Below are 12,735 nucleotides of genomic sequence, written 5' to 3'. Positions count from 1 at the left end.
CACAATACATTTTTACATCCATTTTAACAAGATACTTTTAACAAGAGATCGTATAGTGTTTTTTTAACGTTTACAACGAATTCAACATATTTTTCTTTAGTCTGAATTTCAACCAACATCATCCTTTTTATATAAATGAGAAAATATAAATAATAACAATAATGAGTATAATAACGGGTACAATTGACCTGCAAATGAACGAGTCACAACACAACATGTGGTAAGCTTCTCTGCTGGCTTTGATCTCGTTGGCAGCTCATTGTAGACTGCCCAAAACATATCAAAGAGCTTTCTTTTCAGTTGACATAAAATACATTTTAGAATATCAACCATCACAATACATTTTTACATCCATTTTAACAAGATACTTTTAACAAGAGATCGTATAGTTCTTTTTTAACGTTTACAATGAATTCAACATATTTTTCTTTAAACTGAATTTTAACCAACATCATCCTTTTTATATATATGAGAAAATAGAAATAATAACAATAATGAGTATAAAAACGGGTACAATTTACCTGCAAATGAACGAGTAACAACACAACACGTGGTAAGCTTCTCTGCTGGCTTTGATCTCTATATGGGGAATTAGCATTTTAGCACAACATGCAACATCCGGCAAAACTAATATAAAAGGCGACAGAAACAAAACGAAAATAAATCCAAACAGCTTGACAACATCAATCACATTACTGTGCATGTTGAGAGATTTGTCAGCTGTGGTTTTAATGTTTAAAATTAACTTTTTGCGGAGCACCAAAACATCGTGTCTTACCGTTAGCAGCTCGTTGTAGACTTTCAAAAAACCCCACCTTCCTGTCACAAAGTCTAAAGCCAAACCAAACCTTACCTCATACCAGCAGGTGGCACTGTTGGACTCATCATTGCAGGACACTTATACAGAAACTAAACAACATATTTCAGCAGGAATTTCAATACAACAAAAGTTATTGTTACACCCGTTACATTAATAATGACATAATTATTGTATTTATTTAATTTGGGTGGTGGACTGTCTAATTTGGGTTGCTAAAGCGCCGTGGATCTTTCAATGTTTTAGAGCGTTTGCTGTTGTTTTGTATTTATTACTTTGATTTGAATATTATTTTAGTAATCCCGCTTCGAACATAAACAAATAGTCTTTTATTTTGTAAATATCCACGGAAGTAGATGTCTACTTACTGCTTAATAATAAATACGAGGGCGGGGCTTTAATGCAGCAAAAGCGGAAGTCAAGGATCACTTACGGAAATCAATACAGTCCCGTTGCTTAGACCGCTTGATAAACAATGCCTGTTTAGTTTTTAAATGGGTTATACTTTGAAGAATATATCGATGCCGCCGTGTTATAAAATCAACAAGTCGTGCTTTTCCGACGCGGATATAACGGTTTAGTTGAACTTGACCACATCGTCGTGATGTCGTTAGACGGGAGCGCGAGGAAAGGCAGAGACAGCGGCGAAGTGGTCAAAAACTATCATAAACAAGCTTTTGAATCTATATCTAAAGCTCTGAGGATCGACGAAGACGATACAGGTTTGTTTAACGAGGTATGGAACAATTCCTGTGAGGTCACAAAACGTGTTTGGTTGCAGAAGACAAGGAGGAGGCTCTGCAGTGGTACAAAAAAGGAATTGTCGAGCTGGAAAGTGGCATCGCCGTTCCGATTGCAGGACAAGGTAAGAAACGAACAGGGTTGGGTAGGGTTACTTTAACTGTATTACTTTCAATGACTTTTGGATGACTCCAATAGCAAATATGCTCATAAAAGACAAAATAAACAAAATAGGAATAAAATGACTCCATTTTGTCCAGGCTTGGGGAGTAACGGAACACATTGAACGGCAAAAATGATGTTGGCAAGCTGTTTGGATTTATTTTCATGTTGTTTCTGTCGCATTTGATGTTCGTTTTGCCGGAGATCAAAGAGATCAAAGCCAGGAGAGAAAGCTTACCGCGTGTTGTGAGTCATAATTTTATTCCTATTTAGTTTATTTTGTCTTTTATCAGCATATTTGGTATTGGAGTCCTCCAAAAGTCATTGAAAGTAATCCAGTTAAAGTAACTCTACCCAACCCTGGAAACGAAGCATCGGTGCCGTCTTGAGCGACCAAAATGGAAACGTTAGGCCGCCAAGAGGCTGACAATTGTTGTTGTCTTGAGAGTCTAACATGAAAACATACCAGGGGTGTCCAATCTTTTTCAAACTCTGAGCTACTTTTTGCTCCCTATTAGTGCAAAGGGCACCCACTTTGATCAACATCCATCCATTCATTATCTGCACCGCTTATCCTCAGTAGGGTCACGGGGGTGCTGGAGCCCATCCCAGCTATCTTCGGGCAGTGGGCAGGGGACACCCTCAACTGCTTGCCAGCCAATTGAGACGGACAACTCACTCGCTTATTCCCACCTGGGGACATTTTGGATCGGCCAAATAACCTGACACGCATGTTTTCAGAATGTGGGAGAAACCGGAGTGCCCGAAGGAAACCCACAAAAGCACAGGGAGAACATGCAAACTCCACACAGGAGGTTTGATCTCATGATCTCAGAACTGTGCCGCACATGTGCTAACAACCGCCGTGCTGCCCCACTTAAATCACATTTCTAAAATAATAAATGATCTTGTACCAATTAATATATTGTGACTATGTTATTACAAGGTTAATTATTGCAACTACAAAAGAAAAAGAAATGAAGAAAAAGACAAATGGAAAAAGAGAGAGGGAGAAAGAGAGAGAAAGACAGAAAAAGAAAAAGACAGTGAGAAAGTGAAAAAAGAGAGATACAGAGAAATGAAATGAAGTAGTAGGAAGTAGGATTACTTTGACTCAGTCAAACCCCAATTTTTTTGTATCAAATGGTAAATGGTCTGCATTACTATTGCGCTTTTCAAGTCACTTGAGACCTCCCAAAGCGCTTTACAATGTGCTTCACACTTACCCATTCACACACACACTCATACACCGATAGCGGCCATGCAGCCATGCAAGGCGCCAACCTGCTTATTGGGGGCTTAACGATTCAGTGTCTTGCCCAAGGACACTTCGACATATAACACGGAGGAGCCGGGAGTCGAACCTGCGACCTCTTGATCCCAAGGGGCGCGCTCTACCTATCACTCATAATAACTAATACAACTTAAAATTGATTTTAAAATACTCTAGGTGATGAATAAAAAAATACTTGAAAGAGAAAACTGTCAAATAAAAACAATACTGAAAATAGAAAAATATGATTGTTACAGAAAAAAATAATATCGTTTGTGAACATTGGTAGAATATATTTTTAGGTTTCCTATTTCATAGAAAAAAATATATACATTTAAAATATTCATATTTAAAATATTCAAAGACATAGTTTGATAAAAATAAGATTTAAATTGCAGGAATTTATTGACAGGTTTAAAATATTGATACATTCCCTATTCTAAAAGAAAATAACTTGAAATAGAAAATATAGTTCGATGAAAGAAAATACAACCCAAAAATTACAAGATAAAGTAGAAAATGGCAATGTCCCAGCACTTTGGGTATTTACAGAACACGTCCGCAGGCACCCCAGCTGTCCTCAGGGGGCAGCGGCGTGCCTGCGGGCACCAGGTTGGACACCCTTGTGTTATACCATGAAGTGACAGAAAATCGCCTCACCAGGTTGCAGTTGAGTGCCCAACATGACTCCATGATGCCATCAAGTGGCAGAAAAATCACCTCGACATGAGACTGGTGCTGTTTTGAGGGTCCAACATGAAAACTTGACGCCATCAATTGGGGAAAAATGACCTCAACCCGTTAATTAAAGCATGCAGCGTGTATTTTGATTTTTTTTTTTTGGGTGGTAATTCCATGGTTTACCAACAGGAGAACAGTATGAGCGCGCCAAGCGACTTCAGGAAAAGATGATCACCAACCTCAACATGGCGAAAGACAGACTTGCTCTTTTAGGTCTAAAAAATATCGTTTTCATATGCTCCCGGAATATTTTTGGCAGTTTTCTGAACCGAACGAGGTTTGTTATGTGCGCAGAGGCCAATTTGGCTTCCAGAGGCGAGAACCAAGCTCAAAACGCTCCCGGTAACTCTCGGAAATCGAACAAACCGCAACCTAAAAGTTTGCCTGCGGTCCGAGGGGTGGCCAAAAACATAAGACCCTCTACAGGTGGAAGACCGGCGGCCAGAACTCCGGATTTTAAGGTGAAGTTCATTTTTTCGGGTGATATTTTTCCTATCTTATGACGTTGGCGCCTAAAGGGATGAATAAAGTCTCTCTCTCTCTATCTATTCCTCTCTCAGGTAACCCCGCGAGCAGGTAGACCTTCCAAGCCACCGCAGAAAAGGGAGCTGAAAAATTTTAAGAACGTAGACAGCAAACTGGCAAACATGATCCTCAATGAAATTGTGGACACGTAAGTTGAATTGATTTATTTATTTTTTTCTAAGAAATGAGTCTTCGGAGTACAGTAGACCGCGGGATTTGACACTAATGTGTTCTTAGGTGGGGATCATAAGGTAAAATTGCCGTATAAAGGGGATAGAAAACCATGCTCATGAGTTTATTTGTTCCCAAATTCCCTGCTCTTGAGATAAAAACATTCAAATAAGTAGTTCTTCTTTGTTTTATACTCATGGAGGATTGAATACAATTAGGAATAAATGTAGCGTGGTACAGTAGAGTCGTGGGTAGATGCAGTGAGGGGAAGATACAGCAAATTTAAATTGAAACTGATTTAAAAATTTTAAAGATTCCCATGCGCTTAGAAGCTTGTTTTGCTTTAATCGCCTGCCCGATTTTAATAATCCCAATTGTCTATTGGTTATTGCTTAGAAAGGCTGGCCTTGCAACTTAGCGAAGGTAACAATCCTTGTAACTTTTTTCTGATAATCACTAGATTAGTTTTCCTGATGACCCTGTTTTGTTTTCATTTTATCAAGCACTTTTTCTTAAAAAAAGTTCTTTTTTTTTCAGCGGTGCGTCAGTAACATTTGATGACATTGCCGGTCAGGATCTGGCCAAACAAGCACTCCAGGAGATCGTCATCCTTCCTGCCTTAAGACCAGAGGTAAACATTTTTAATGCGTCAAAATTCTTCTGGAGGGCCATCACCACCCTAAACAAGTGCGCAAAACTGAAAAATGTATATCTTGGCAGTTGCATTGACAAATAAGTTCTCATACCTTATTTATCGACTTTTTTCAGAATTTCTATTGCCGCTAAATGTTACTGCATTACATTTCACAGCACTATTGTTACGATTCACTATTTTCCACTGCACGATGATTACAACCTAGGCCAGTCTCCAAGCACTACCTTGTAATTTTCGACTATTCATCCTGAAATGATTAATCGTATTTTTCTTTATTACATGTTTACCCTGGGGTGCCATGTCTAATCTCCTTGCAAACAATGTTCTTTATGTTTTGCCCATTTATGTATGACAATTTAATTCAAAACCAACACAGCATCTGACAATTTAAAGGGTTGATACACCTTTTTCATGGTCAAATTCAAGCACTTTCAAGGCCGATTTTTCCAGTACCTTCAATGGAAGATCTGTTTTTCTTTTGGGTTGACTTTGGGGGGACTAAAATAAAGTCACTATCTTGCTGCTAGCACATACTTTGTGCTTTTTTGAGCTGTTCCTAGCTATGATATTTTTTGTCAATGAGCAGCTATAAACTGACATGAATTCTGCCACATTCTGCTTCAACAATTGGCTACATCACACTTGTTTACAAACAAGGAAAAGGGCTCTATAGGTGTTGGGTAATCATGACATTGAATACTAAGAAAGTACTGTATGTATAAAAAGCAGGAAAATGAGCCAAGTTTGGACTCATTTTAAAGATATTAATTGCTCCGAAGCAGAGTGCATTCAATTCTTCAAACGTTGAGTCTAATGATCTTTTTTTTTTTTAATACATATTTTCATCTATATTTTTTTTTTGCATTTTTTTTTCCAGAAGATCTGTGTCTAAATTGGTTAAAATAGAATTGTAAATGGTAACTTTTTTTGCATTTTATCATTTATTCATAGCACTGAAGAGTAAATATTTTTAATCTTTATCATATATATATTTTTGCATTTTCATGGATTTTGTGTTGTTTTACTTTAAATCTGTTCATTGTGTAAAAAGATAAAATTGTTTTGTGTTCTACATTTTTTTGGTAGTTCTGTGAATAAGTTATATTTCATGTGTTTTTTAGGAATCCCCTGGAAGACGAATGAAATGACTAATTACCAAAATTTTGGGCGCATAATGTTTTATTATTATTGATGATACATCATTGGAAAAAAAAAGAAATCAAAGAACCAAAAGAGTCAGTTTTCTAAATAGAGCTGTCCTCTTGGGTGCCACCAGTAGGAGGCAGTGACACTTCAGATGTTAACCTCATAATGACAACCTACCAGAGCAGGCGTGTCCGTGTCATTTTCACCTACTTTAAAAACAGACATATATATGTATCTCCTGCCCGCTGCTATCAATAAACAGCAGCTTGCACACCCCAACAGAGCTTATCGGCGACTTAAATCGGGCATGTTTATGGACTGTACTCCCAAATCCATTCAATTGTGGACTGAGCAATTCGGAAAAACACTGGACTATGTGTAATGTAAGATCAAACATCAAACATTCCGGTTGTATCCAGCAACTCTGTTTGACCCTCGCCGCCCATCATCATCTTTGTTCCTTATCCTCACTGCAAATGTGGAACTGGAGTCGTCCAATTTCGTTGTCACAGCATATCCCATGTTTTAACAATGACAATAAAGGCATATTCTATTCTATTCTATTCTATTGCGTGATCTGTTGAGACAGAATGCCAAAAACACGGGAATGGAAATTGTTTCAATCACGTCACCCAAAATTCACGCATTTTCCTGACCCATTTTCACTCTGAATGCTTTTGTCTGTTCCCCTTTTCCCAGCTCTTCACCGGCTTGAGAGCACCAGCGCGAGGTTTGCTTTTATTCGGCCCGCCGGGAAACGGAAAAACCATGCTGGTGAGGACCCGTTCCGAACTGCTTTTACGAACGAACGAATCCGACTCGGTTTTCGGCTCACTTTTGTTTTTCCTCGCTAGGCCAAAGCGGTCGCGGCAGAGTCCAACAGCACCTTCTTCAACATGAGCGCCGCTAGCTTGACGTCCAAATATGTAAATTTGCCGAAGCGATTCTTGTTTTTCGGGCTCATCCTTCTCCTCCCGTGTTTTCTTCCCAGGTGGGAGAGAGTGAAAAACTGGTCCGAGCCTTGTTTGCCGCTGCTCGGGAATTGCAACCTTCCGTCATCTTCATCGGTTTGTGTAGAACTCGAAATGAAACATGGTATCTTAATCGGAACTTTGAATCTTTGGATTTTTGCGTCCGCGTTTAGACGAAGTTGACAGTCTGCTTTGCGAAAGGAGAGAGGGAGAACAGGAGTTTGCCCGGCGCTTAAAAACCGAGTTCCTCATTGAGTTCGACGGGGTAAGAAGAAAGTGATTTGTATTCGTATTCGGGATCGACCGATATGGGTTGTTTGGTGCCGATACTCATTATTAGTATCAAGAGGAGCCGATAAGTTGCTGTAAAAGTTTCTCGATTGCAGCATGATTTTTTAATAATGCAAAAAGAAACAAAGATTTTTTGTTATGAATTCAAACAAAACTTGAATAGCTCTCTGAAACGCCTTCAATTAAAATAAATTGGAATTTTATCACAATTAACAAGACTAATCTGTCACTGAAACCCAAATATAAAAGCGCAGGAATACAATTAGGCTTAGCAGCAATTCGTACATTCGTACATAAACACTTAAATAGTTCCTTGATTTTTTTTTTTTTCACAATACATAAATAAAAATGTCAATGTAACCAACATGACTGACATGAACTTAAAACAAAAAAGAAATACATCGAAATATTAACGGAGCAGGCAAAAGTGGGAGCACTTCTGTTTTAGATTGACCAACTCATGTTATGGTAACAGCTAATCACTCGGCCTTCCAACTTCGAGTCTTTTTCATGCTCTCTCAATCACAAACACACACGCTTGATTGACCAACTCATGTTATGATAAGAGTTATTGTTCCTGCTTCAGTGTCTCCGCCCCCGGTCGCTTATCCAATTAGAAGGCGCGGGGTGGGTAGCGAGGAGAGAGGAGGAAGAGCAAGGGAGAGAGAGTGCCTGCATCCGAGACATAATAATCGGCCCATCAAATCATTAAAAATGCCAATACCAATATCCGTCAAATTCCAAAATATCGGTGCTGATAATCGGCCCCTCTGATGACACTAATTCATAGATGCTGCTAAAATATTTCAACCTAATTCAATTTTCTTTATTGTCGTTGATAACAACTTAGTGAACATTGTTTACAACGAGATTGGACATGTCACTCCAGGATGCAGTAACATAAAGCAACAAACAAATCCCAAATGATATATACTATATGTAGTATATATATAAAATGAAGGGTTGCATGGCACAGCAACTCGGTCTTTGTTGTGCTGTGGGATCAATGTTCGGTGTCAGGTTGGGAAGCGCGAAGGGGAATGGATGTTTGATGAATAAGAATGTTTTCTTGGTGGGGTTTTTTTGTGGGTCAGGTACAATCTGGAGGAGATGATCGGGTGCTTGTCATGGGAGCCACCAACAGACCTCAAGAGCTGGACGAGGCCGTTTTAAGGTACCTGCTCCGTCAACCTCGTCGCTGATTTTGGAAATGTCATCTTTCCTTTTTCCTGCAGGCGCTTCGCCAAAAGAGTCTACGTGGCATTGCCTGACGAGAAGGTATTTGCTGTTGTTCGGGGAGGAAATTTGCTCAAAATGTCTTAAAGGATGTACTTTGCACCCCCACTGATCTGAAAACAATCGGAATTCATGCAGTGTCATTGTTATTTTGATGAAACCGAATCGTTCATTGGTTTTCCAACTGATTATCTTAGTGAGGGTTCTGAAGTAAATGGAATAATTCATTAAAAAAAAATCATTTTCTTACTTTAGTTAGCTTGGTTACAGTGTCATGTGATGATGCATTCAATTTTTAGAGGACAGCAGGGTACAAAATACCCTAGTCTGTGAAAAACAGTAAAAACATAGGTTGTTTTTCATGCCACATGTGCGGTCCCTTCTCAAGGTTTCTTCATTTTCCTCATGTTGAGGTTTTTGAGTTTTTCCTTGCCCTCGTGTTGGTTCCAGATCAGGGGATGATGTCATCATAGTCTGAAAAATAGTCTGTGTAATAACCTGTGAAGCCCTTTGAGACTCTTTGTGGATAAGGGCCAAACCAATAAACATGACTTGACTTCAGGAGGATTAAAAAAGATACACTATTATTCGTCCCAAAATTAGATTGTTTTGCTTTCCACAGAAAAGCAAGAATACATTTTGTACTGATAGATTAAAAAAAAAAACAATGACTCTTCACATATCTTGAACAAAATACTGAGGAATGATTTAGATTGATTAAAAAAATTTGGATATCCATTTTTTCACACGACCATGGCAAACTGCCTCATTAATTTTTGCACAAACACAAAGTGAATCATGATTTAACCTCAGATGTCTTTTAGAAACTGTCAGGGATTGACATTATTAAGACTATTTGGTGGCTATATTTGCACAGATAAAATACATGTATAAAGTTTAATTCTACATGATGGTGGAAGCAAAGGACTTACGTCCTTCCTGGCTGAGGTCCCAAACAGAGAGAGGGAGTGGTTTATTTCGCGTCAGAGAAATCAGTACAGACAAGAACATGACTTCAAAATAAAAGAATACAAGATTGATAAACATACAAGAGATATAATTACACTCATTGTTGGAACGTTACTTTATGTGTGTGTGTGTATGAGAAACCTTTTTATATTTAGTAATATAAAAACAAGCTAATTACCTTGAGAGAGAAATTCAAGAGATTTACATTGAAAACCTGACAGAAACGTAAAGCTAACTTCTTTTGTTGCAGTTTATTTTGCATTTCTATGATAGAAACTTTAGTAATTACTGTGTCATTACCATGTTATCACCAAGTGGTCATGATTTAAAGTCGAGTCAAAATGGGCTCAGGTCACCACGAAAACGTCATGCCAGTTAAAAATCCCGTTTCCTAGAGAATCACAATGACCTATCACCTTATTTTGTTGAAACAGACGAGAGCGACACTTCTGCAGCATCTCCTGGCAAAACACGGAAGCCCGCTGAGCAACAACGAGCTGAGCTGGCTCGCAAAGTCAGTTTCTTTTATTTTGAAAATTCTACTCGTGAGAAAAGTGTCATTATTTTCCATTTTTCAGGGCAACGGCAGGATATTCCGGAAGCGATCTGACTTCTTTGGCTAAAGATGCTGCGCTTGGGCCCATTAGAGGTCAGAACATTTCGATTTAGGAGTCATGAGAGTTTGAATGAACGAGGGATGCTAAATATGACTTCGGTTATCGGCCTGATAGAAAAAAAAGCCAAATACCAATCTCTATTATATTCAATCTAGGCTTTTTTGTTCCTTGTTAGAATATATTCAAATTTTCTATTGAAGGAGTAACACAACTTCTTCTCCACCTCTCTATAATGCGGGTTAGGCACTGGAGAGTTTGGCCACAATAAGTCACATGGAGCCTTGCTATCATATTTATTGAGTTGACACCACTTATCATTAGAATTGTATTTTTTATTTCTTAGGGAAGTAGTAAAATACTTGGTTGTGTCTCCTCTATATCTCTTCATAATCTCCATGAGGCACCGGGAAGCTTAGCCAAGATGAGGTACGAACTATTTATGTTCCGCAGGAGAATCAATTTCGATGATTAGCACAACTTGGTCATGTCTCCTGTCTACCTCTGTGTTACTTGAGAGCTTGGCCAAGATAAGATTTGAAAAATTTTCGTTCCTCATGAGAATAGATGTAGATTTTCAATAGAAATAGTAGCACAACTTGGTCGTGTCTCCTCTCTACCTCTTTGTGATGTACATGAGGCATCGGAGAGCTCGACCAAGATAAGCTACCTAATATATATGTTCCTCATTAGAATATATACTTTCTTTAAAAGTAGTAGCACAACTTTGTCGTGTCACCCCAGTACCTCTTTATAATCTGCTCGAGACACCGGAGCTCTCAGCCATAATTGTGTGGCTTGTGGTTGAAAATTCTAAACTTTAGCCAGTACAGTGAGTTTTGTTTTGAGAACGTTTTTTTTTTTTTTCTCAAATTTTTGGGCGCCCAACTGCCAATTTAATTAAGAATGAAAGCTTGTTAATTAAGAATATGTGTAATCATTTTTTTATTATTATTATTTTTTTTTTGTATTATATGATCTCATACTTGTAATATAAAACAGTTGTAGTAAATCCCTAAAATGAATGTATTTTATGTGATGTGAAATAGAGGTCGACCGATTATCGGCACCGAAATTTGGGAATTGGATATCAGTATTGACATGTTTTTCATTCGACGAGCCGATTATTAAGTCTCATGCAGCCAAAACTCTCTCGCTTCGACTCCTCCCCTCCTCTTCCTCTATCGTGCTACCCATCCTGCACCTTCCGATTGGTGACGGGGGGCATTGCCACTGAAGCAGGAGAAAGTGACAGCTCAGCTAACTAACTGTGTTAGTGATAGAAAAGCGTGTTTGTGATGAAAAGATGGGGTCAAAAGTGAAGTTAACTTGTTTTAGGGAAGCACGTTCAGGTGGAGGCTGATATATTTAATTTACTTGCTCAATCAAGCATGCATGTTTTTTAAAAGCGTTCGATTAAAAGTTAGCATAAAAAGTATGCTATAGCGAATGAGCTCTTATCATAACATCGGTTCATCAATCTGGCTCGAAAGGAGTGCCCACACTTTTCAATTCCTAAACTTCGTTAAAATTCGGATGCACTTTTTGTTTTAAGCTAATTGAGGGCATGTTTGTTTGTGTTGACATTTTTATATATTTATTGTAAAAAAAAAAGGCAGGGAACTATTTAAGTTTTTACGTACCTTTGTATGAGTTGCTGCTAAGCCTAATTGTCTTACCTGCATTGTTATTTTTGGTTTCGGTTAAAGATAAGTCATGTTAGTTGTCTTGAAATTCAAATGTATTTGACTTTGAAGCGTTTCAGAGAGCTATTCAAGTTTAAATTGATAAAAAACACAATTTGTTCCCTCCTAGAATTGGGACCAGACCAAGTCCGACAAATGGCAGCCAGTCAGGTGAGTTTTCGCAATCCTTTTCCCGACAATTTTGTGGGAAAAAAACCGTTTGTTTTTGTTGTTCGACAGATGCGCAACATCAAAATCAAAGACTTCGAGGATTCCCTGAAGCGTATCAAGCCTAGCGTTAGCCCGGCCACGCTACAAATGTACAACCGGTGGAACAAAGACTTTGGGGACACGAGTGCATTTTGACGAGCGCGATTCAATATCAAAATAAAAATGTGTATAGGTACAAGAACATAGTTTGAGTGTCTCTCAAAAGTCATAGATTTCCCTCGAAAGTCTACACCTGGGTCTCAAACTCAAATGATTTGGGGGCCGCTGGAGCTCGGATTTGGGTGAGGTCGGTCCAAATGGGGTTTTCCCAGAGAATGCTGATAAACAACATGTAGCTGTTCTTAAAGGGACAGTGTGTCATATTTGCCCTCTCATCAACTTTTATATTAAGGCTGTAGCCTTAAACTATCATTCTTAGGGCCGCAATTGGTCCCCGGGCTGAGAGTTTGAGACCTCTGGTCTAAACCTAAATCTAATTGACTGTGTTCGAACAAAGTACAATAACGG

The 12,735-nt window shown here is 38.6% G+C and overlaps 1 protein-coding gene across 1 annotated transcript; it reads left to right on the top strand.

Annotated features, from left to right (window-relative positions):
* The first annotated feature begins 1,210 nt into the window (after window positions 1-1,210).
* On the top strand, window positions 1,211-12,409 carry spast (spastin). Its single transcript, XM_088350742.1, has 16 exons — window positions 1,211-1,539; window positions 1,599-1,682; window positions 3,864-3,947; window positions 4,029-4,195; window positions 4,295-4,407; window positions 4,968-5,061; window positions 6,931-7,005; window positions 7,086-7,157; window positions 7,223-7,298; window positions 7,376-7,467; window positions 8,588-8,667; window positions 8,729-8,771; window positions 10,133-10,212; window positions 10,277-10,347; window positions 12,128-12,168; window positions 12,238-12,409. The coding sequence occupies exons 1-16, from the start codon at window positions 1,422-1,424 to the stop codon at window positions 12,361-12,363; spliced, it is 1,416 nt and encodes a 471-aa protein (XP_088206868.1). The 5' UTR covers window positions 1,211-1,421; the 3' UTR covers window positions 12,364-12,409.
* Window positions 12,410-12,735: the final 326 nt, after the last annotated feature.

This window comes from Urocampus carinirostris, chromosome 13, assembly GCF_059441175.1.
Source record: "Urocampus carinirostris isolate Australia breed hairy pipefish chromosome 13, RoL_Ucar_1.0, whole genome shotgun sequence".
NCBI lineage: Eukaryota > Metazoa > Chordata > Actinopteri > Syngnathiformes > Syngnathidae > Urocampus > Urocampus carinirostris.
This window is presented reverse-complemented; position numbering and strand designations above follow the sequence as displayed.

Bases quoted from the DNA above. Each gene is read 5' to 3' on its own strand.
- spast (XM_088350742.1), top strand. From the start codon at position 1,422: ATGTCGTTAGACGGGAGCGCGAGGAAAGGCAGAGACAGCGGCGAAGTG. The intron at 5,062-6,930 runs GTAAACATTTTT...CCCTTTTCCCAG, and splicing joins TTCCTGCCTTAAGACCAGAG to CTCTTCACCGGCTTGAGAGC. The intron at 7,468-8,587 runs GTAAGAAGAAAG...TTTGTGGGTCAG, and splicing joins TCCTCATTGAGTTCGACGGG to GTACAATCTGGAGGAGATGA.